The sequence below is a fragment of the Eucyclogobius newberryi genome, unplaced genomic scaffold (genome assembly GCF_026437365.1).
Source record: "Eucyclogobius newberryi isolate DKJ021-1_F unplaced genomic scaffold, fEucNew1.0.hap1 SCAF_2, whole genome shotgun sequence".
NCBI lineage: Eukaryota > Metazoa > Chordata > Actinopteri > Gobiiformes > Gobiidae > Eucyclogobius > Eucyclogobius newberryi.
In genome coordinates, this window is record NW_027315834.1 from 43,041,247 (window position 1) to 43,064,249 (window position 23,003).

At 41.1% G+C, this 23,003-nt stretch overlaps 3 protein-coding genes across 4 annotated transcripts; 2 read left to right on the plus strand and 1 right to left on the minus strand.

Annotated features, from left to right (window-relative positions):
* Positions 1-1,822: 1,822 nt before the first annotated feature.
* bspry (B-box and SPRY domain containing) lies at positions 1,823-7,407 on the plus strand. Of its 2 annotated transcripts, XM_072453099.1 has the most exons (7): positions 1,839-1,879; positions 1,970-2,229; positions 3,402-3,500; positions 4,900-5,130; positions 5,228-5,253; positions 5,756-5,880; positions 6,462-7,405. In XM_072453099.1, the coding sequence occupies exons 1-7, from the start codon at positions 1,858-1,860 to the stop codon at positions 6,995-6,997; spliced, it is 1,299 nt and encodes a 432-aa protein (XP_072309200.1). In that variant the 5' UTR covers positions 1,839-1,857; the 3' UTR covers positions 6,998-7,405. The 2 variants fall into 2 exon arrangements, with proteins under 2 accessions (XP_072309199.1, XP_072309200.1); XM_072453098.1 differs by having other exon boundaries at positions 1,823-2,229; positions 6,462-7,407.
* Positions 7,408-7,432: 25 nt separating this feature from the next.
* On the minus strand, positions 7,433-10,458 carry coq4 (coenzyme Q4 homolog (S. cerevisiae)). Its single transcript, XM_072453100.1, has 7 exons — positions 10,317-10,458; positions 10,041-10,199; positions 9,218-9,314; positions 9,035-9,137; positions 8,790-8,919; positions 7,929-8,022; positions 7,433-7,670 (listed from the first exon to the last, which is right to left on the minus strand). The coding sequence occupies exons 1-7, from the start codon at positions 10,420-10,422 to the stop codon at positions 7,493-7,495; spliced, it is 867 nt and encodes a 288-aa protein (XP_072309201.1). The 5' UTR covers positions 10,423-10,458; the 3' UTR covers positions 7,433-7,492.
* Positions 10,459-11,550: 1,092 nt separating this feature from the next.
* On the plus strand, positions 11,551-21,679 carry traf2b (Tnf receptor-associated factor 2b). The gene is made up of 11 exons (XM_072453105.1): positions 11,551-11,671; positions 14,322-14,519; positions 14,975-15,053; positions 15,184-15,282; positions 16,838-16,999; positions 17,077-17,151; positions 17,283-17,357; positions 18,139-18,348; positions 20,009-20,312; positions 20,431-20,579; positions 20,650-21,679. Exons 2-11 carry the CDS (start codon positions 14,344-14,346, stop codon positions 20,866-20,868), a joined length of 1,548 nt encoding a protein of 515 aa, XP_072309206.1. The 5' UTR covers positions 11,551-11,671; positions 14,322-14,343; the 3' UTR covers positions 20,869-21,679.
* The last annotated feature ends 1,324 nt before the right edge of the window (positions 21,680-23,003 follow it).

Sequence of the window (23,003 nt, forward strand, 5' to 3'; positions counted from 1 at the left end):
AAGGAATATCTTATCTTATCTTATCTTATCATCATCAAGTAAAAAGGTCCACTGCAGAAAGTGCAGCCTGGGACTGCCCTCTGTCCAACATACACACAAACAAACAAACAAACGCACGCACACGCAGAACAAATCGTTATTTTAATCACAGAGTAGTTCTACTTCTGGATATAGATTATAGAAAAGGGGAAATAACAATGATATCCAATGGGTTTCAGAATGATGATGAGAATCTAGGACCATTAAAAAAAAGGTCCTCTGGGACTTCCAGATACAGACAGACCGAATGGTAATGGCGAATCAACCGGACATAGTGGTGGTTAACAAGGGTCAGAGGGAAGCCGTGGTGGTGGACATTGCAGTGCCATGGGATGGTAACATCCGGAATAAGGAACACGAGAAACTAAAGAAATACCAAGGCCTCAGAGAGGAGCTGGAAAAGGCCTGGAGCCTGAAGGTATCAGTGGTGCCCGTAGTGATCGGAGCACTTGGGGCAGTGACCCCCAAACTGGAGGAATGGCTCAAGCAGATCTCAGGAAGGACGTCGGAGATCTGGGTCCAGAAAAGTGCAGTGCAGGAACAGCAAAGATACTGAAGAACCCTCAAGCTCCCAGGACCTGAGCTTGAAAGGAGACCACCCGCGGAGGGTGAGGTGAGAGTTAGCTATATATATATATATATATATATATATATATATATATATATATATATATATATATATATATATATATATATATACACTGGCTTATGGGTCAATTGTATTGACTTACCTAAACAGGCATCCATTTAAGATAGTCGTTGATTGGAACTCAGATGAAGGGCCCTTTGTTGTGGTCATGTATTGTCTTTGTATTTGACACAATACAGTCACACACAACTGTCACTGGGAACATGCTCTGTTTTAAACACTGTTCTCAAATTACACATTGGTCAAAACAGGAGAGTTCTGTGCTATAGCATTGGGTATTGATATCCTACTTCTTAACATTCAAATGATTTATTTAAAGAAGCTTCTGAAAGAACATAAATAGACATAGGTCATAAGCTTAAAAGGCTATTGATTTTAATTGACTTGCTGATTCATATAATTCTCATAATTCTTTGAAAATAAGCATAAATAAATAAAATAGGCTATATATTTTGGTGGTTCTTAAAATGTTTTATTTAATTAATGTGTTATACACGGTGGTGGAAAACAACCAAGTACCAAAAGTGAAATACTTAAGTAACATTTGTAGGTCTTTTCATTTTTTATAGTGATAACATTTAGTTCCCTACATTTGAGACCAAAATATACGTTTTTCTCCACTAGATCTTTTAACTAAAATGGAAAGTAGAAAGTGCTTTAAATTTGCCTACCAAAAGATTATTGACTCTGCCTTCATTACTCACCTGATCAGGTACTTCAAAACTTTCACTTAAGTAGATTTTTGTTATTGTTGTTGTAGTAAATTACGGATTATTCTTTGCACACATATCTGTACTTTTACATTTAGTACTTCTTTCACCACTGGTTGTACATTTACTTATTTCAGAATGTATCAGGATTAGTTCATAATTACTGAAAAAAATGTGAAATTAGTTACATTAATTGGGAATGTAATTACACAAATTAAATTAATTCATTGTCTATTTATTTGTTTAATTATTTAGCTAATGACAGATCATCACTGTGTATGTATTTATTGAACATTAGACTGTGGAACACATTATTTCATGCCGGTAAAGGCTGCGTGAGCCACAGTCAAACATGACGTGTGCTGACGTAAGCGCCGCGTCACTTCCGTGTCCCGTTCACCTGTTACACCTGCGTATCTACACACGGGAGGAGGAGGTGCACCTGCTGCTCCCTGTGCCATGTCGGACGGACTCGTGACTCGTGACTTTCTGTGCTCGTCGGATGAACAGAACGGAAACACAAAACCGTCGGAAAACGCGATTATGGCAAGTGACCGGGCACTTTTGACAGTTTCGAGCCGCGGTCAGTCGCTGAAGGAGGAGCGGCTCTCGACAGGACGTGGTGACGGCGCGTCCTTGCCAACGGCGGCGGCCTCTGACAACGAGTCCGGGATTTTCTCCGGTGAATGTGAGCTGTGTGAGGCGCACAAGGCTGAGCTGGACTGGTTCTGTGCCACGGAACAGAAACTCATCTGCTCCCACTGCGCCATACTGGGCCCCTGCCGCGCGCACTCGCTCACTCCGCTGGACACGCGCGTCTCCACAGTGAGGGTATTCTCCAGCTGACCCGACACTTACACCTGTGTGCTCTTTTAGGCCGTGCTGCAGAACAGAACTATTACTCAAGTCGAATTAAAAGTGGGCCTCCGCATAAAAAGTAAAAGTATTAAAGTAGCAGTTAGTTTCTGTTAGTGTACACATCTTGAGAAGAATAGTGCTGATTTTTGGTCCAAGGAAGTGTCTTAAACTTAAATGTACTAGAGTTTAGATATCCACTCTTTAATGTAGTGGTAAAAGTAAAACTTATCAACTGTGATATTTACTGAAGTAAAGTGCACCTAAAAGAGTACTTTTACTTTGTACTTGCTGTCTTGTTGCTTTCCACCTCTGCTTTTAGGAAGTCAATGGGATTGTTTTAGGGTGTGTTTTGTACAGTGGGGTCCCACTTTCATTCTGACACAGATGTGGTTTAGTCCTGGTTGTAGTCCTGGTTGTAGTCCTGGTTGTAGTCCTGGTTGTAGTCCTGGTTGTAGTCCTGGTTTAGTCCTGGTTTTAGTCCTGGTTTAGTCCTGGTTTTAGTCCTGGTTTTAGTCCTGGTTTTAGTCCTGGTTTTAGTCCTGGTTTTAGTCCTGGTTTTAGTCCTGGTTTTAGTCCTGGTTTAGCCCTGGTTTTAGTCCTGGTTTTAGTCCTGGTTTAGCCCTGGTTTAGTCCTGGTTTAGTCCTGGTTTAGCACTGGTTTAGTCCTGGTTTAGCCCTGGCTTTGTTGAGTTCTGGGTCAGGTTTAGTCCCAGTTCTAATGTGGTGTTTGTACGTGTGTATAGTTTGTAAGTGTGAATGGGGACTTCAGTCAGACGTTCCTGTAGGTGTGCATTTGTTTCTTCACTTGAGTTTAGTCATCAGTCTCAAACCACCTTGTGGTTATTAAATATTAACTAACATTCAGTTATTATTTGCCAAGACTATTTTTAGTTCACTGAGCTTTTTTCAACCAAGTAAACATAGGCTGTCCTACAGTGAATTGACCTTTACACTAACATTTTACAATATTTTTTGCCAATAGAAAATATGACCTTGACAGTTCAGTACTGTCAAAGTTATTTCAGCTGTGTTTTGGGTGTGCCAGGTTTCGCAAGTGTTTTTTCTTGATGATTCCTCCACCGGGTTTTGGGAAAACAGGATTTTCCTGTTGACTTTTTGGTCATAATCATGCATGTCTTTAACAGAATCAGCTGGTTGACGTTTGTGAGAAAATACAGCTTCAGGCCTTGAGGATTGATCGTTTCATCGAACACACTCTGACAGACAAGGAACAAAACCTGCAGGTGAGAAGAACTGTTCCCACAAAGCAGTGCTTAATGTAAGATGTTATATTATACTAAGTTTATATAGTATGATAGTCAGTATGATACATAGTTAATATGATGAATAGTTTAGGCCTTTTAGTCTTGGTTTATCTGAGATTCTATTTCATTCATGTATTCTTAAAGTCTGTATGACAGGTTAGAATACACATGTCACTAAAACGTAGTGAACACAGTTATATTTCAGATTTTACTAAACATTTTGCCTATTGGTGCCCAGTTTGACAATTTTGTAAAGTTTATAATGTTACTTCCTGGTTGGACATGGGCAGCAAATATGACATAGGTTGAGGTATTTCCACAGCTGTTACCTAGCAACCAGACTGAAAACAAGAGCAAACATCCTTATAAATTACACATATGAGTTGACAAAAACATCAGAGAACAGCTTTATTTTGTTGAATGATTGATTAAGCCGTGTAAATTATCTGTGTTTTTAACGGCTCGTCGCACATTGACAATATCACAGAGATTCTGGTTCAGAACTCAGCTCTACTTCCTGTAAAAAGTCATATTTAATTTATAATATTCTGTTGCTTTAAGTTATGTATGGTATGTTTGTATGTCTAATTTCATGTGATGTCTAATTTAAAAAAAAAAAAGCTCTACTTCCTGTAATTTTTAAACCTTTATTTTTCAAAATGTCTTCACAAACTGCCACGTAACGAAAAATAATCAGCCCAGGTGGTATCCTACCAAACTAAGTAATAATTAGAAAAACAGGAGAACCTGTCATATAGACTCTACCTGTTATAGTACGTGAAACTTATGCAAATGTACTTTGTTAATGTTGAATGTGTCACTTTGAAAGTTAGGATGAAACGCTAAACATTTTTAACCCGACTCAAGCGAAACAACTTGACTAATATAAGCAATGTGGTCCCTGCCGCAGGTCAGCAAGATTAATTGCGATGAAATCAAAATTGCAATTTGCTGCATTTACTCAATTATGATAATCTTCTCTGCAAACAATCATTTCCTTATGTAAAACCTATTGTGTAGACATCTACAAACATCTTCTAATCAGATTTATCGTCTCTCAAGATGTGTGTGTGTGTGTGTTAGTTCATCAGTCAACGGCCACAGCAGTAGTTTTGCATCTCCGAGAGTGGGGAGCGAATAAAATTCAAACACTTTGTGCCCACACTTGTTTCCATGGAGATAAACCATGGAGAAAACCAAACACTGTGTCATTTCCACTTTGTATTTCAAACATGAATGTATTTTGCCCTTATAAACACTTCCTCACTTAATTGTTCCCTTGCTTTGGACCATAAAAAGTAGATAAACTTGCATCCATAATTTCCTTTATTTCAAACCTATTGTAACACACGTTCTATTGTGCCGTTACTGTGGTCAGGTCGCTGCCAGCCGGGCGCGTGAGCAGGTGTTGGCCCGGGTCAGCGCGGCTCGTGAGGCCCTGGAGGAAGAGGAGCAGCGACTTCTGGAGGCGGTGCAGAGGGAGGAGGAGCGGGTGGAGCAGTGTCTCTTGACCCAACAGGCCCACTGGAAGCAGGCTTTGGCCCGTCTCTCCCAAACACGTGTCCATCTGGTGCACACGCTCACGCACACTCCAGACGCACAGCTCGTGGTGAGGGACTCAAGAGAATATTACATATTTCCAAGATTAACAATTTAAAGTTAGATTTTAGGAACTAACTCTAATTGTTTCCTATTTTCTTCTTTAGACTTCCGCCCAGGAGATAGCAGACCGGTAATTACCTCTTTAAAATACTTCATGCTGCTAGACCTGTCACGATAACAAATGTTGAAGTTGCTGTAGAAAATATAGGTGCGATAATATAGAGGCTAACTTTTGACACAATAACCTTAACGAAGGATTATCCCAAAAATACTACTCTAATGTATAATTGAATAAATACATGGCAGAAATAAACACTTAGTTTGTATCTATTATGAATCTGGTGAACTTTAGACTTTATTTATTTATTTGGATTTGGAGTGAGGTTAGCTGACGATTTAGGAGTGAATCGTGAGTTTAATCAGCCTTTTAGCAAATAAACACTGACACTGAAAAGTTTGGAGAGCCTTTGCCAGTTTTCTTTGGTCAACTGCAGCGCTTGATGAGTCATACTTGTTTTGTATTCGACTGCCCACCACGAATAACTCATGTACTGAACAAGAGGTTGAGGAGAAGCCTATAAAGTGCCATGTCTTGTGCTGTGACGTAACGCCTGGTTCTTCTGTTGCGTCAGAGTGGAGGAGGCGGAGGGAGTCGGGGAGCCTTGTGACACTGAGCAGCTCAACCTGAACGCCAGCTGCAGCAACAGTAAACTGCTCAGAGGTCTGTGGGCCACTGCAGTGCTGCTCGGACGAAACGGTGAGCTACCATTTATTTCTCTGCCTGCACCTTTATGCCCACTGAGGGTGTTGTTTCCATCCGGCCATGTGGAGGGATGTCAAGATGAATTGGTTAATCAATGGTCAAGATTATTACAGAATAATTGTGAGAGCATAAAATATTGTATAGCGAGCATTTTAGAAACAAAATTAAGTGATTTCAGTTCAATTGTACTCTGAAAAGGTAAAGCTGAATTTAAAGTGCTTTTATATTAGTTTATGTCACAGAAACTTTACGTCATCAATCGCAAAGTTTGATTTGATAGAGCCGATCACTTACAGGAGGAAAGCTAACGGAAATACTGTCGTTTTGGTCATGGTGTCAATAATAATAACCTAATAATAATAATAACCTAATTATCTAACCCTGTGAATAATTACATTGAAATCTTTCTTGTCACAATAAAGTGTATATTGTGACATTCCTAGAACATACACTGTAGAAATTTACTGAAGGATCCTCCCCAGTTATAAAGAATGTTTATACATTTTCTGTGAATCATCTCAATAAAATGAGTTAGATTTGCGTTAGTGTAATTTTCTTTTTTATGTCTCCTCTAGCTCATAGAACCTCCTTTTTAAAGTTCGATGAACGCACCGTCGGCCCTCTCCTGACCCTGTCTCAGGACCTCTTCACTCTGACCTTCACTAATAAAAGGTCCCGTCAGCCCTGTCCTTACGACCCTGCCCGGTTTGACAGCTGGCCCAACGCTCTGGGCTCCCAGGCTCTGTCATCGGACACACACTGCTGGGTGCTGGATGTGGGCCAGAGCGCGGCCTTTAAGGTTGGAGTCTGCTATTCGAGCTTAGAGCGCAAAGGCTCCGGGAACGAGGCCCGGCTGGGTTATAACAGTCAGTCCTGGGTGCTGTCCAACTACGATGGGGACTACTCCTTTTGCCATGCTGGGAAAAAAGTGCCCCTGCAGATTGTGAAGAGGCCCCAAAAGATCGGCGTTCTGCTGGACTGGCCCAGTCAGACGCTGCTGTTTTACGAGCCCGACTCAAACGCTATTCTACACTCAATAACACAGACCTTTACAGCTCCACTGCTGCCTGCGTGTGCTGTGACCGACCAGAGTATCACCATTGTGCACTGACAATACCGAAAAGCAGACCCACGAATGTAAGAAAGGCCTGTTCAATTATTTTTTTATAAGTAGCTAAGTATTTATTTTGTACTTTTACATTTACTTTTAAATTCGTATTTTCTTAAATCGTGTGTATTTTGTTTTTAAAGCTTATCTGCAGTACTTTTTTTACAGTTCAGTTTTTCTGAGTTGATTTTTGTAGTAGTATAAATATCTTTGTATGAAGGAAAAAAAAAAGTACTGTGTTTTTTTATTGTGGGGTATGTGACTGTAAGTAGTTTAACGAGTCTGGCCAATTTACATTCTTTTTACGCTCACTACCACTAGAGGGCAGCAGCGTCAAAGAACCAACTGTCACTTGTGTTTGGATGTATTGAGTAGAAAAATGAAACATGAGCCTAGTTACTTCTTTTCTTTATTACAGGGGCAAAATTAAACCAACAATAAAAAATGGCAAAAAAGCTATAATTCATTTTCAAACATCCAGTCTCTCATCATTCCTGGTCAGTCCATTTTTCTGCCGCCGTTGACGTCAGGCGGCGGTTCGATGCCAAGTTCCTCACGAAGCTTCTCCACGTTTTGCTCCCATCGTCTCTCATAGAAAACGTTCAGCACACACCGAGCTTTCCGACCGTTCTGCAAGGCCCACGGGCCCAGGGTCTGGAACAGCTTCTGCAACTGACTTTCGAAGACCAAGACAAACACCGACATTAGAATAAACGCTAGTGTAAAAACGCGACAAGACGAGCGGCGACGGGGGCAAAACGAGGACACGCACGCTTCCGTTAAAACATGACAACTGAAATTGCTTTATTGGAGTCTGAGCCGCTTCCTCTTGCGCCCACACACAGCTGCTCTTTCTCTTTGTGGTTTGTTTAGTGAGACACATGGGCATTCACAAAAAGTACAACACAGTAAACATGGGAAGTGCTTCTATTACCTGGTTTTGAGCCGGAGCGGCCCCAGCGCGGCTCCGAGCGCACACATCGGGAGTCCAGTGTTGGCGGCTTCGAACCATTTTACAGCGACCTCGCCTAAAAAGCACGAACGTGTCACTTTATCGTGTTAAAACATGAGAGGATCCAGGACAGTTTGATATTAAACTAGCAGATTCAGGTAACCACAATCGCTCTTTCGACTCAGTGGTCAATGATTGAAAGCTGGAACAAGGGATGTCAAGATCGTTCGGTTAATTGATAATCAGGATTATTCAGGTCACAATATAATCGCAAGAACCAAAAAGTAATAATCGTGACAGTTTCAGACCCAAAACATAGACCTAAATAGAAAGAACTTTTTTTATCTGGCTGTGTTTTGTCACATTTAACTTGAATTTTGTAAAGTCAGACACAAACTTGAGGAATAGTTCACATGTTAGACAAAGACAATGAAAGAAAATGTAATATTTCACTGTTGGTCGGTTACAGTCTCAATAATTGTGACGTTTTTTCTCACAATAATCGTAAAACAACATATTTATATATTTTTTTTGCTTCTTGTGTGGCGCTTTTCTTGGCACTAAATGGAAACCTTTCTTTTGAGCAGTAGAGGTTTGAATAATAACATCTACACCTCATTAATGATACTAACTAGCAACTTCATCATTTCCTTCTGCTATTTAGTTATTGCAATTCATGCTTTTGATGATATTGTTCATTTAAAAACAACAGGGTTCACCGGGTTTGTCCTGCTTTAAGGTTATTGTGTCAAAGGCAAGATCTCCGCTCATCGTGACATTTCCTCTGACGATACATCGCACTTCAAAAGCGGTCGATATTGACAGGGCTTTTTGGGACCGTACCTAACATGTTGGTCGGCATGCCCAGTAGAGTGTGCAGGAAATCGTGCACTTCTCTGTATCGCTGCATGACGTACGCCAGCTCCTCGTCGTCCACAAACCTGACTTCAGCCCGCGAGTCGGGCGTGACGTGCTGAGGCCGCAAGCAAAACCATGAAAAAGACACAAAAATGCCAAGTAAAATAACAACCATATACAAACGGGAACAAATATGTGAATCGTGTTGAATAAAATGCGTCTGAACAAACATTATCATCCAGGAAACTGAGGTATTCTCTTCCAAATGACCCGTCAGGCATCGAGGACATCGCTGTTAGATCTAGAGTAGAAAGTCGTATCCTGGGCCTTTCCCTGAATATGAACACAAATGTACGTGTTATGCCTGTAAAACACTACTACACGGCCAAATACTGCGCCATGTTTTCACCCACAGCAGTATAGAGTAGCCCTCCGGGTCATTTCTCATGCGGTCTCGGAGTTTGACCAGCGCCAAGTGACCCGTCGTCTCTCCCAGAACAGCCACCATATCTGCAGGGAAGAGGCGAAAGGAAATATAAGAACTGCGAATGGAGAATTAAACGAATATTGGTTCTAAGTTTGCGGTTGCCTCACTTCAGCCAAAGACGTGTGTGTTTGCTGAACCGATGCCTCGTAATCAGCCTACTTTAAATCGATCAATACAGCAGATGTCGGTGGTTTCAAATGCAAAATGAGATATGAGATTTGCACTAAATAAGATGAAGTTGAAGTGAAGCCGCGTGAGGACATTCTGGTGTAGTACATTTACAGTGGAAAGAGTGTTTTCATAAATAAAAAACAAAAAAGAGCACACATTTACACATTTGCCATGTTATTTGTATGTCAATGCTCTGTCATAAAACCTCTTCTCTCAGCACACGGGATGTTATGGAGCCTAAAGACCACTTAATGAGTATTGGATTACTAATTTTGTTAGAGAAGATTTGAACAGTTACTAAATGTATTTGCGATGCAACTTATATTGCAGATTTTTTTTTACAATTCAGAAATGATTACAATGGATAATGAACCTTTTATGCTACGCCTTCACACAGGCAGAGTAATGACATGGCAAATGACACTTAGACCACAACCTGAAGAGAAAATGTCATCACAGCTTTTTAAATGTTTCCCCCAAAACAAGGAAACCCCAATGTCTCCACTGTCTCCACTGTCCTCTGACAGCTCAGTGGAGACAGTGGGGTTTTACCCTGGAGTGCTATATACAGCTCTTACCATGTCTGTATGGGTTTTGAAGTGCAGCCACTCCAGAGCCGACCGCCAGCAGACTTTTCTGCAGGACAGTAGTGGGGATGTGTCCTGGATATAAACCATGGTCGTGATAAGTTTGAGTGAAGTCGCTGCAGCTTCTGTAAGATCCTTTATAACATGGTCCTAGAGAGATGATAACATGCGTGAGCAGATATATTTACAGTGATAAACTCACAATAAATGTTATCTAAAGCTTGTTTCTCTCCTTAACGTGTTAATAGTGCATTTATAGAGCTGTACCTGCGGTGAGTAGTCCACATCTTCGGTGTTTCACACGGAGCAGGCGACTGACAGGGCGACTGACAGTCAGCCACATTTCTGAGCCGTACTGCGCATGCGCCAGCATTGCTCCGCATACTAGCGTGCTTTTCCAGCCTGGACAGTCCAGGCGGGCGGGGTTATGTTAGTTTAACATAAAACCAATCAGTCATACGATACACAATAATGGGAAATTAGGATCGTTGCCATAGCTATCATAAATGTAAAAATATTATAACGTTTGAATGAGAAAAAGTCCTTATAATGTTGAATAAAACAGAAAACTAGAACACATGAATAGGCTAGAAAGACCATCACCACGGTAACCTACAGAAACAGCCATGTTGTGAGTGTAAAATTGGATTTTTAATAAAGTTTGTAGTAATAGTTTTGAAGTAAACAGAATTTAAAATGAATCGTTGTGTCTATATGGTGTATTGACACACAAACATTATTATAATGGCTGTAGAAATAGATCAGACCAGTGCAGTGTTTTAGGGTGAATATTAATTTTCTTAATTCAATGAGCAATTGAGACATCTGTAGATTTACCTACATTATAAAACATATTTTATGCGTGGAGTAATTGTCTGTGGTCCTAGACCTAGAGTGTGCTTGTGATGTGTTCTGTATTGTTGTTGTTTAATATTGTTAACTTTGAAGAGGTACATCAACCTGGAAACTAGCCTGTGGCATATTTACATATGTGCAATACTGTGAAAGTGTGACATACTGTCAATCATCCTGGTGCAACATTTTCTGTAAATAAGAGTGTCATTATTGTTTTTTATTAAGAGTTTTTCTACAAGAGTGTTTTAGTAGAGAGTTTGATTTAAGTAATTCGTTTTGTTTGTATTATTATACTTCTGTGCCCAATCTGTTTCTGTACATAATCTGTGTTGCAACGCTAGAATTTCCCCATTGTGGGACAAATAAAGGTTATCTTATATGTATCATATGTTCATTAATATAAATATAAACAAATAAATACATATAAAATCAGTATGAATACATCAAATAAAAAGGACCATACCATTATGTCAATCATCAATACATTTGTTTGACTGTTTTACATTATTTATCGCTTGAACGTTGCTCATCCTCCCCTTTTAAGATGGCCGCCGACATCGCCACGGCAACAAGAGCCCGTCATTCTTATAGCACCGCTATAAACTAAACTCTATGGCCGCACAGCTCCGCGGCTCCTGTGCACAAATCAAACGCGCTGAATCCAGATTGTATCTTTCACTGTAAACAAGCAAAGGTTGAGACGTCCTTCTCCACTCCGGGAGGACTTTCGCTTTACGTCTCACTGCTACATCCACACTGGGACAAAGGTCAGTTTGCCAAAAGGCACCAGCACAGGTTTGTGTCAGCCGCTTTCGGGTAAACGTGGCTTCCATTCGCTCAAACCGCCGCCAGAAACCCCGTAGTGACTCCACACGTACAGCCTTAACTCGTGCAAGTGACTAATTGACCCGCGTCGTGTGTGTGTGTGTGTGTGTGTGTGTGTGTGTGTGTGTGTGTGTGTGTGTGTGTGTGTGCGTGTGGCGAGCACACTGTGGCGTAGTTTCATCTCCTCTCTACACTTTCCGTTTCCTGACGCGGCGTGTTTTTTCCGTGACTTGCGAAATGTCTCCTTTTGAAACGTTCTTCTCTGCTCCGTGTGCTTCCCCCGCGCGCGCATGATTAGCTAATCCACAACACTACACGGCACAATAGCATGACTTTACGTGTGCGGTCGGTGTTGTGAGTCACGTGGTCGCGCTGGTGAATGGATCGTAGCGAGTGGGCGTGTCTCTCCTCAAATACTCTTATACGAGTCTGTGGTGGTATAAAGTCGACTGCAGCTGGTGAGTACACGTTCAGACTGGTTTTGAGGTGGTGGGGGACTAGTTCTGTGGCAGTTGTGTTGGACTTGAGCTTCCTGGAGATGATCTTGGGTGTAAATGTGCTGTAAATAGACCCAAAGACTTGCTTTTGTTGTGTGTTTTTATAGTGTGTGCTGGATATGTGTTGTACAGTCTAGTGTGTTGTACAGTCCAACCTGTTGTGTTTACAGATCGATCATTGTACTGTTTCTACGTATTGGCTAAACATTCAAGCGGTGCAACATGAACATGAAAACAAGATGTAAAGACTCAAGATGCATTGAAGAAAATCATTTAAATTTGCTATGAGATAAAAAAAAAAAATCGTTTAGTCGATTAATCGGTGCGTGGCGTTTTAGTCGAGCAACATTTGTAATTAGTCAAGATTACTGAGGGTTTGTGAGTGAATCGGCAGTTTAATCGGCCTTATTGCACACAATCGCACCGTTTCCGAGTACTTTTCTGTAGAAATTGTGTGTTTTTGCGCGAACTCTGTGCAGTTTGGATCAAATACTGAATAGTTTGAGAGCTTTTGCCACACCCCCTTTAATCGATTGACAAGAGTACGTTTTTAGTCGACCAAGAATGTATTTAGTCGACTTTGTGTCTGACTTCGTGTCTGACTCTCAGGACAAAAAACAACAACAACAGTATTGGACATGAATATGACAGTGTTGCTCATTCATCTTCATAATCATGTGCAATTTTTTCAATTTTCTCTGTCCATATAACAGCTGTAAATAAGAGTGTCACTATTGTTATTATCATATAGTATAATAAGACTTTTAATAAGACTTTTATAGGAGCTTTTCTATAAGAGTGTTTTTATTGTAGGTTTATAAGTTATTTTATGATTCACTTCTGTACCTGCTTTGTGTTGCAACACTAGAATTTCCCCATTGTGTGACGAATAAAGGCTTATCTTATCTTATCTTACTGAGCAGTATTTCAGTTGCACTTTCACAATGTTCAGCTCTAGTACATTCGACATATTTAAGAGCTTAAACATAAGTATGGGTGGCGCACAGTGTATGACTCTTACAGAGACGATCCATAAACCTGTTGGTCATTGTGTGAGAAGCTGGCAGTGCGGGCGGCCCACACTGTAGATAAGATGGCACCTCCCCAGCAAGTTTCTTAACCTTTATGTGCCTTGTACTACTTGTTCTTGTGCGGGTCAAATGTCGTTGTGTAGTCTCAACAGTCCCGTGGTCACGAGCTGCGTCTGAACCCTTGTGACTCTTGTGAGAATTAGTTATAGGTTACGTCAAGCCTCTTGTCGAACAGGAATGCAACTGAAATGAGCGATAGTGTTTAGTGTTTTATCCAAAACAGAACGTCTGCAGTTCCTCTCTGTCAAACTCCTTTTATTTTCAATTTCTGAATGTTTAAAACCAATATCAAGTTGACATCAGTAAACCAAACCAAAACTCCCTTGTTTGTTTTGGATCCGGGCAGTGTCGTCTTTCTGGTTGTCGCGCCTTTTACAAAAGACACTCTTATTTCAGTCAAGGTTAGTCATACAATATGAATAATGTGCTGTTTTGCTGTGGACCTTGCTGGAAAACGCTTCTACATGTGTGCTAATACTCTTTTTCTTTTTGCACCTTCCTGTGAACGACGCATATCATTTAGCAAGTGTCTGCATGTTTGCGTCGGTGCTTATAGTAACTGCACATCATCGCACCGCAAAACCCACACCACGAATGGCAAATGTGACGTGCGCAAATGAAACGCATCAGACGGAAGTGAGCAAGATTCAAATAGCTTACCAAAATCGATCTGTCTGTTATTTCCCCCCCCCCCCACTTCCCTGTTATGACCAAGCTCAGACCGTGAATACTTGATTTTCTTTAGGTTATTCTTACATTTAAAAGTGTTTGGGTGTTAAGCTGTTCCTAGTCACAAGAGGATTACATTTTAAATCAAATGTTTGCACACGTTTTAGTGATGAGTTTACCTTCCCGTGAGCTTCTGCTGCTTCAAACGCAGAATTGATTGTATCCTCTTAAATATATAATAACACGTGCGTTATAGTTTTGTATGAAGTGTCAAAGAGGTCGTCATGATCGTCACGGTGAAGTTAATTTTGTATTTGTATCTGTGTATTTGACAGGGGACCAGTTTAATGGCGTACAATGGCTCGAATCTCGTTAGACTGCGCCAACTCGCTGCCAGGGATCCCCCTGAGCGTGCTGTCGGTGCCGATGGAAAACAAATATAAATGCCAGCAGTGTCTTCAGGTTCTGCGGAAGCCGGTCCAGGCTCAGTGCGGCCATCGCTTCTGCGTCCACTGCTTCAAACAGCTCACCAGGTAAACGCCGCGGCCACGCCTTTCTCCGAATCGTTACTCAAACAGAAACCTGGCCGAAACATTCATTCATTCATTTTCTACCGCTTGTTCCCTTTCGGGGGTCGCGGGTGACTTTGGGCCTTAGGCGGGGTACACCCTGGACAGTGGCCAACTCGTCGCAGGGTTAAACCTGGCCGAACAGTCGTTATCAAATATAAAATATAAAAAAAAATAACAATAAACTGTTTCTTTTTTTTGTCAATAATGCACTATTTGTGAATATTCTCTAAGTGGAAGCCCTTAGTTAACACAATATTGTAATAGTCGACTGCTAAAATATTCATTTATTATATTAATTCATATTCAGCCCAACACAACGTTCTGTACATTTACATCTGATATCAAGGCTGCGTAACGACCTTTTATTGTTTGGATTGACCCGTTATTGTCACTATTGACCCTGTGCTCGCTCTTAGTTCTGGCCCTAAACCTTGTGATGCCTGTCGGGAAGAGGAGATCTACGAAGAACCCATTTCCATTTTGAATAGTAATGAGGTGAGTTGACCGGGAGTCGAAATCATTCATTGTCTCGGACCTGCCCCGTTTAAGGAAGCATACTTGAGGTCGGTCGTAGTCTGACTGGGGGTTTTTGGGGCGTCGATTCACTCATGCGGTTTGTATCCAGGCCTTCCCGGACAACGCGGCCGGTCGAGAGATCGCCAGTCTGCCGGCCAGGTGTTTGAACGAGGGCTGCCTGTGGACGGGCTCGATCAAAGACTATGAGGTGAGGTGCACGTCGCGCTGTAAAAAAAGTCCAGACATCTGACAAGCTCCTCATTGAGAAAAGCTTTCCCTGTGGCATTTTTCTGCTACTGCTGCTGCTGCTGCTGCTGCTCTGTGAATTTCCCCTTTAAGGTTTCCTCTTACAACATGTGCTTCAGCAAACAGGAAGTGAAATTGGACATGGTCTGGAAAGTCCCTGTAACCACAGAGCATCCGCCTCAGTGGGGGAATACCAAGACCTTTTATAAAAGGTTCACAGGGCTAATTGTCTCCGAGTGCAAAGAGGCTGCTATTATTACTCCAGCTCCAGAAAATGTGTTGGCACAGAATCAGATATTATTCTGATGAGACAATGTGGCGTGTTTTTATGTGTAGATTTGGCTGTACAACTCCAGTTTGTTTTCATTGTATGTAAATGTGTGTCAAAAGGAATGAGTTAGTTTGTGAACACTAGTAATCTTGACGTTGAGTCGGTTTATCTTGTTGAACTGGAATGTAGAAACTAATGTGCAATGTTACAGTAGATGTAATAAATAAAAAGTTCAAGGCACTGTCATAAATTATATGTCAAAATACTGCTTTAAAAACCTAATATAGTCAATTTTAGAAAGAAAATAAGGTTTGTGGATTATTTACGTGTAATTTTCTTGTGAATGTCCAAAGCGCAGTCAGAAAGAACCTGCCTATGGTTAAGGCTTTGTGAATTCACACTGAGGCTGATTCAGCTCTGAGTTTCACATGTCGCCCCGCCTAGAGTCTTTATTACCCACTATTTTGAAAGTATTGCAAAGCTCACCGAAGCCTTTTACACACTACACGATTAAACCCAAACACGACAAGGTTCAATCAAAGCGCTACGTTTTCTAATTCGCATCGAAAAGTCACGTTTCAGAGACTCTGATTGCTTTGTTGAAATGTCAAACCAAATAGTCCACATTATAGTCCACATCTAGTTTTATGGCTGTTGACGGTTGAACTGACACAATATGGCGGTTATAATTAACGACAGCAGGTCCTTTATATAAAAATTGCCGCTTGATTGTGGGAAAGGAAAGTCACAATCGTTTGAGTCATAATTTAAATCGGGATTATTTGAAACGATGTGCTGTGGAAAGTTCCCTTTATTAGATTATTAGCCATCATTTATTAGTGACGTTTTATGATGGAAGTTTTAAAATCCAAAAGGCTCCAGGTTTGTGAGGCAAAAGAACTCCCATGTTCAGAATACAATTTTAAAGTTTTCTATTACACAAGAACATCTTTTAGTTGACTAGGCTGTAACTTCATTTATTTGATCAGTATTTTTACCTAATTTGATTTAAATTTGTTCATTTAACGCACTTTGTGATTTTTATCTGTGAAAAGCATTATATAAGAAAAATCCCTGCTTTCTTTCTCTTTTCTCTCTTGGTTTCTTTTTCGCTATTACACAATAATTACAATTTAAATTTGATTAATTGCACAACGCTCGTTATAAAGCTCGTGGAACAACACCGTGTTCCTGAACGAAAAGGCTGTGGGTTTGTACGTGATCTTTGCATGTCATTTCCCCTCAGGCTCAACACGAAGGCCGCTGTGAATTTGAAAAGATACAGTGCAGCAGCTGTCAAAACTACATTCTGCGTTCAGAGAGGGACAAGCACAACGAGCGCGAATGCGAAGCGCGGACGCTCAACTGTAAATACTGCAAAGTGACGTTCAACTACAAGGAGATCAAGGCAAGTGTAGCGCACGACTCGCGTTATCGGCGCACATCTCGGCGCGGGCATTGAACGTTTCCGTCCTCTTTCTTCAGGCACATGATGAAATATGTTTGAAGTTTCCCCTGCAATGCAAAGACTGTGGCAAGAAAAAGATCCCGAGAGAAAAGGTTATTACTGTTGTCGACGACTCGTATTTACCTGCGAATGACCGGCAACGACGTGGAGTAAACTGTTGCAAGGGTCGCTTTCAGTTCACGGCGGACAACTCTAATGTTGTGTGTCTGTTTACACCTTTTAGTTCAGTGACCACCTCCGTTCCTGTGCCAAGTCCAAGAGCGCGTGTCCGTTCAGCGAAGTGGGCTGCAAAGCTGTGGTAAGTCTGATTCTTGTGAGAAGGATGTAACCGTGAACATGCCACAGCGCCATGAGACTTTTCTCTAGTTCTCCCTTGAAATTAAGAGTTAATTTCCACCAGGGGCGTTTCTACGGTGACATGTGGTGGCACATAGTGGTGTTGCAAAGGTGTCCTGGGGCCCCAAGCGAAACATCACAAGGGGCCTTCCAGACAGGCTCCACCCCTTCTTCTCCTAAGTCCTATAAACATTAGTGTGGTTCTTCTGCTTTGCAACAATAATGCTACATTTAGTTATTGCAGTTGCTCACTGACGTCCCCCACCTATTGTGGTCAATCTAACACTCAACAGTCAGTAGAGCGACCTGTCAATGAAATGTAATTACTGTAATTAGCCTGTCGTAGCCTAAGGACTGCTCCCGGGGGCCTCTTGCCTGTGGGGTAGCTACGCCTCTGGTGGCCACTCGAAGGGGCTGAGGTAGTAAATTGGGGGGTAAATAATCAGTTCTTTAATTCTTTTTTACCTAAAGTATTGCACCAAGAGACATTTATAACTCAGTGTTTCAAATAAATTAGTCACAAGAAATATGAAATTTAGGTGTTAAAATATCAAAATGATCAACTTAAACTGGAAATGCCAACAGGACCAGTAAAGTGCAGGTCAGTAACGGTCAGAGGTAAAAGTGGGCGGGGCGGAATGCGGTGAATTGGAAAACTGTTAGTCTTGGCTGGCCGTGCTAGCACATGTTTGAGAAGTTCACATTGAAAAGTCGACACTAAACGCACTGATGTTCATTTGCAGATTGACAATGGTAAGCTCAGTGACCATGAGAGCAGCTGCACCGTGGAGCACCTGCGTCTGCTGCTGCCCATGGTTCTGTCCATGGTGCGGACAAGAGTGGACGCCTCGGGTCTGGGCGAGTGGCAGGAGGACTCTGGGCTGGGCCTGTACCGGGCTCCTGAGGAAGGGGTCTCAATGGGCGCCAGTGCCTCAGTGGACTTGGATAAAAAGGTTTGACATTTTCTAGCTTTTTTTCCCTAGCTTCAAAGTGAGGTGACTTTCACTCACAGGCGTCAGATTGATCTCACTCTGAATTGAGTGAAATAGTCCGTATTTCTTAAAATAGGTCTTAAGTACAACCATCACTGCCATGTTTGTTTAGGTTCGGGTTGTTTTAACTTCTGACCAAACCACAATCCTGTGGGAGCCTAACAAGATGGATTCTCAAGATGTTTGTGAACTCTAAGAAATTCATCTTACTGGCAAGGTTAGTCAATCGTGCCATCTTTAATTCAAGGCTTGGAGATAGTTATTCCATGGTCAGTGAGAATTGTAATACTAATGCGGTGTTGGACAGTGTATGGACTGTAACGACTCAAATCAAACAATAAAACCCAAGAACGTGTTCAAATCAACCAAATGATGGATCTAATTAAGTTAATTTATTAACCCATACAGTGATGTTACATCTTTGTTATGAATCAACAATTTTGTTTTGTTGTCATTAGCTCCATGTAGCAACATTAGCACAATGCATTTATAACTACAGAGGCTCAACGGCAGCAAGTTCACAGACAGCAGGGGGCAGTAGGGAGCAATGTGGTGTCTTAAAGGTGTTGTTCGAGGTGGTTTGGTAGCAGAGGAAGAACTCGCTTGACACTTGCGTCTGTGTTTTGAAAGGATTTATTCACAGAAAACAGCATCAATACAACAGACAAGTCGACATTTGCCTGGGAGCTCCAGTGTGATCAGATCAGAGCCTCCTCGATTCTAGTGTTACAGTAGACTTTATACTTCTCCTTCACAAAGGCAGAAACCCCCCTTAGACTGCACTTTGACCTCTCTACGCTTACCAGATGTTGTAAAGTGTCCATACATGGCCGTTCCTATGCGAAGCCCCATCATGCCTCTACATGGACATCTCCGCAGAGCCTTTCCAAAGTTTATCATAAATAGAGAGGCCCCTAAGTGTCAGAATACTAGTACAGAAAACACATTCCTCTGGGCCAGATACCTCAGCAACGAAAGAGAAAATAACACCAGGACTATCAATATTTCAACTGTCAGGTGGAAAACATTATCCAAACACAGGACACAGCCATGTTGGAGTGTCTGACTTGGATAAACTTAGGTTTGTGAGGATGTTCCTGTTCCACTGTGAGTTTACAAGTCGGAACTCGTGAATCTGACTTCCGCAGGCGACTGGAAAGCAGCGTAACTGCTGTGGTATTTTTTAATAACTGCATAGGCTGTTTTGGAAACACTTAATCACGTTTTATATCACTACGCTGTGGAAATCACCATAGCAATAGGTAAACAAATGAGCTACTCTTAGGAAGGGACTAGCTTCAACTAAAACTGAGATAACTGCTGAGATACAGCAAATCTGTGTTTATGTGTCACCAATAAGTGTTTTCTACTAGACTCTGCATTGGTGCGTTCAAATTATGTAACACATGGCTCCTCATTGTTTATTCTGCAGTTTATATGTTTATATGGCAAAATTGTGAACCCAAAAGTTTGAATTTTCTTTTTGGACATTTGTTTTAAAATAGTAAATCGTCTCTGCCATCTCGGAATCAGACGTTTTCTTGCCATCAGTCACAAACTTGCGTCGGCGGTATCGGAGTTGATGACTTTCTCAAATTGTTCAATGTCCTTGTTTTGCCAGGTGACCGCTTTGGAAAACATAGTGTGCGTCTTGAACCGTGAGGTGGAGCGGAGTTCTGTTACGATGGAGGCGTTTGCACAGCAGCATCGTTTGGATCAAGAGAAAATCGAAAACCTGTCTAATAAAGTGCGTCAGCTGGAGAGGACTTTGGCCATGAGAGACCTGCAGCTTTCAGAGACTGAGCAGATTCTGAGGGAACTACAGTTTTGCACATACGATGGCATTTTTGTCTGGAAGATAACGGAGTTTTCCCGACGCAGACAAGAGGCTGTTGCGGGTCGCACCCCTGCCATGTTCTCCCCAGGTGAGAGGGCGAAAGTGTGTGCTTGGACAAATGAAGCAAACGACATGACATATTTTGAGAAGCTGTTATTTGTGAAGCTGTTTTTTGTTATTATAATCATTTTGGTGTCTTTTCACAGCCTTTTACTCCAGCAAATATGGCTACAAAATGTGCCTGCGCTTGTATTTGAATGGAGATGGCACTGGGAGAGGAACTCACCTGTCTCTGTTCTTTGTGGTGATGAGGGGCAAATGTGACGCGCTTCTCAAATGGCCTTTCAGTCAGAAGGTAAGTTTCACTGCAGTGAGTTTACAGACATCCAGTTGGTGGAGTTGACGTTGATAAATCTCCTCAATAGGTGACGTTGATGCTCCTGGATCAAAATAACCGAGAGCACATTATTGATGCGTTCCGGCCTGACGTCACCTCCACGTCGTTCCAGCGGCCCATCAGTGAGATGAACATCGCCAGCGGCTGCCCGCTCTTCTGCCCGCTGGCCAAACTGGCAGGAAAGAGCCCGTATCTGCGCGATGACACCATCTTTATCAAAGCTATTGTGGATCTCACAGGTTTATAAGGTGTAAAAACTGTGGAAGTTCTGCACCTCTAAAACATTTTATGAAAGATATCGTTATATATTAAAGAGCACCTATATTATTATATAATTAACAAATACATTATAATCATTTATATTCGACTACCTCGGTCTAATAGTCTATTATTATATACATAGTATATACTGTATATTTACAATATATATTTCATAGTGTCATTAATGGGGCGTACACATATATATACAAACACTGTGTATCACACTTAACTTAAGATGTAGTTACTGTGACCGTGGTCTTCAGATTTGCTATTGCTTATTCATCTTGTTTCATCTAGAATAAACTGAACTAAAACTAAATAGATTAAACTGTTTTGAGAAAGACTTGAGCCAAGTTGTAGTGGAGGATCTCCTGAAAGATCAACATGTTTTGCTGAGCGTGAAAGACGTGTTTAAAGTGAACAAGAGCGAGTGGTACATTTACAGTTATATTGTGATGTATTTATAACAGATTTCACCAGCCTCATGATAATTAGAATAACCTGCCCAACTAACCGGCCTCTTTAATGCTACTCATAATAACACTGAACACTTTAATTCATAATGATATAATAGAACCTGTCAGGATCATGTATTCTGTATAGACTTTAGGTAATGTTTTATAATACACTGGATGTTGCTTTGCTTTGGTTGACCATTGCAAGTCGACTACATAAGCAGATAGTGTGTGTGTCTTCCTAATTACTGTGTAATCAACACCATAGTTTTGTATCATCTGTTCTATTGACTTTTTATTATACTATTAACAAAAATATAATTGTTGCAAAATAAAATGCTGTCAGGACTTTGTGAACTTTTATGCAGGAATCATTTAGAAAAACAAACTTGATCCCTGGCTTCTGGTGTGAGCGCTGAAGGGGAACTCCAGTCATGCTGCACATTCAGTTCTGTCTGCTCTTCTCAGAAAACAAATTCTCATACTTTTATACAGATCTCTTTACGTAACGCTTTGGAACCTGAATACTCAAAAACACAAAAGGTTTTCTGTGAACATTGTTTAATCTGCTTCTCGATTTCACTGTCGCGCATCGAGGCAGTTGCAGTTGTGATTTTGAACATCACAAAATTTAAATGCTGTTGATGAGAGGAAAAGCCACTTTTAGAGTAGTTTTAGTATTTTAAAAATATGTGTTACAAAGAGTGGCCCTGACATGTTAAGGTCTCAAAGAAGAGTAACTGTTATTAACTGGTGATCAATCATTTGCTTGTAATCCGTTTAATTGGAACCAATAGTGAAATATCAGTAGAGAATGTTGAGATCAGAAAGTACACACATCAATAACCACTGTCACTCTGGGACATTCAAATGTAAACGTGAACTTCTGTTCTTGCATTAGTGCTCAAAAGTACTCAAAGCAGTCAAAAGTACTTGTTAAATTAGTACAACTCTAAATCTGAGTAAAACGGGGTTGTAAGATGTATATAATTGAATCATTTTCTGTACACATGTTCAGGTGTGAAACTACACAATCATCACAGTTCTCGGAGCACATGTTTCATAAATGACATCCCACAACCTTAAGCTTAATCTGACTCATTCATTACTGTTAGAAGATGCGAGTAAAATTACTGTAGTGATGGAGATTAAAGTACAGACCAATTCTTACGTTAGTTTAATGACGGGGCCAGGCACACATGACAAACGGTACCATCTGCAGCTTCACATGCCTTTAAAGATATACTTTTACACCCAACCACAAATTCTTCCCAGCCACTGATCCTAAACATAATTACATTTCCTTTAAAAATGAGATAGTGTCTTTAAGTTTGCTTTTAAAACCCCAAGATGACAACAGAGCAAAGTTTACAGCGTGTTACAGCATCACACAATAGCTCTTTGTACGACGCCGTCTCTCGAGAACATTTTAAAAAGAAGCAGGAGCAGCTCTTGCTTCATTAGCCATTTTAGTTTGACAATTAAGAGTAAAACACGTCACAGGCTAAACATGCCCCAGACCGGCTTGTGCGTAAAACTGCAAACTCGGAGCTGCACTCACAGGGTTTTCTTTCTTTTGGCTGTCGTAACGTCCTCCGTCAAACCAGATTATTATTTAGTAACAAACAGCAGCACGAAATGTACCACAAGCAACTCTTTTAGATTT

What these genes read in the sequence shown, in the direction of transcription:
- bspry (XM_072453098.1), top strand. Translation starts at nt 1,858, where the DNA reads ATGTCGGACGGACTCGTGACTCGTGACTTTCTGTGCTCGTCGGATGAA. An exon ending in CTCCAGACGCACAGCTCGTG is followed by an intron (nt 5,131 to 5,227) that starts GTGAGGGACTCA and finishes TTTCTTCTTTAG; the next exon opens with ACTTCCGCCCAGGAGATAGC. An exon ending in GCCCAGGAGATAGCAGACCG is followed by an intron (nt 5,254 to 5,755) that starts GTAATTACCTCT and finishes CTGTTGCGTCAG; the next exon opens with AGTGGAGGAGGCGGAGGGAG.
- coq4 (XM_072453100.1), bottom strand. Translation starts at nt 10,422, where the DNA reads ATGCTGGCGCATGCGCAGTACGGCTCAGAAATGTGGCTGACTGTCAGT. An exon ending in TCAAAACCCATACAGACATG is followed by an intron (nt 9,315 to 10,040) that starts GTAAGAGCTGTA and finishes TCTTCCCTGCAG; the next exon opens with ATATGGTGGCTGTTCTGGGA. An exon ending in CATGCCGACCAACATGTTAG is followed by an intron (nt 8,023 to 8,789) that starts GTACGGTCCCAA and finishes CGTGCTTTTTAG; the next exon opens with GCGAGGTCGCTGTAAAATGG.
- traf2b (XM_072453105.1), top strand. Translation starts at nt 14,344, where the DNA reads ATGGCTCGAATCTCGTTAGACTGCGCCAACTCGCTGCCAGGGATCCCC. An exon ending in TGCTTCAAACAGCTCACCAG is followed by an intron (nt 14,520 to 14,974) that starts GTAAACGCCGCG and finishes GCTCGCTCTTAG; the next exon opens with TTCTGGCCCTAAACCTTGTG. An exon ending in CCCTGCCATGTTCTCCCCAG is followed by an intron (nt 20,313 to 20,430) that starts GTGAGAGGGCGA and finishes GTCTTTTCACAG; the next exon opens with CCTTTTACTCCAGCAAATAT.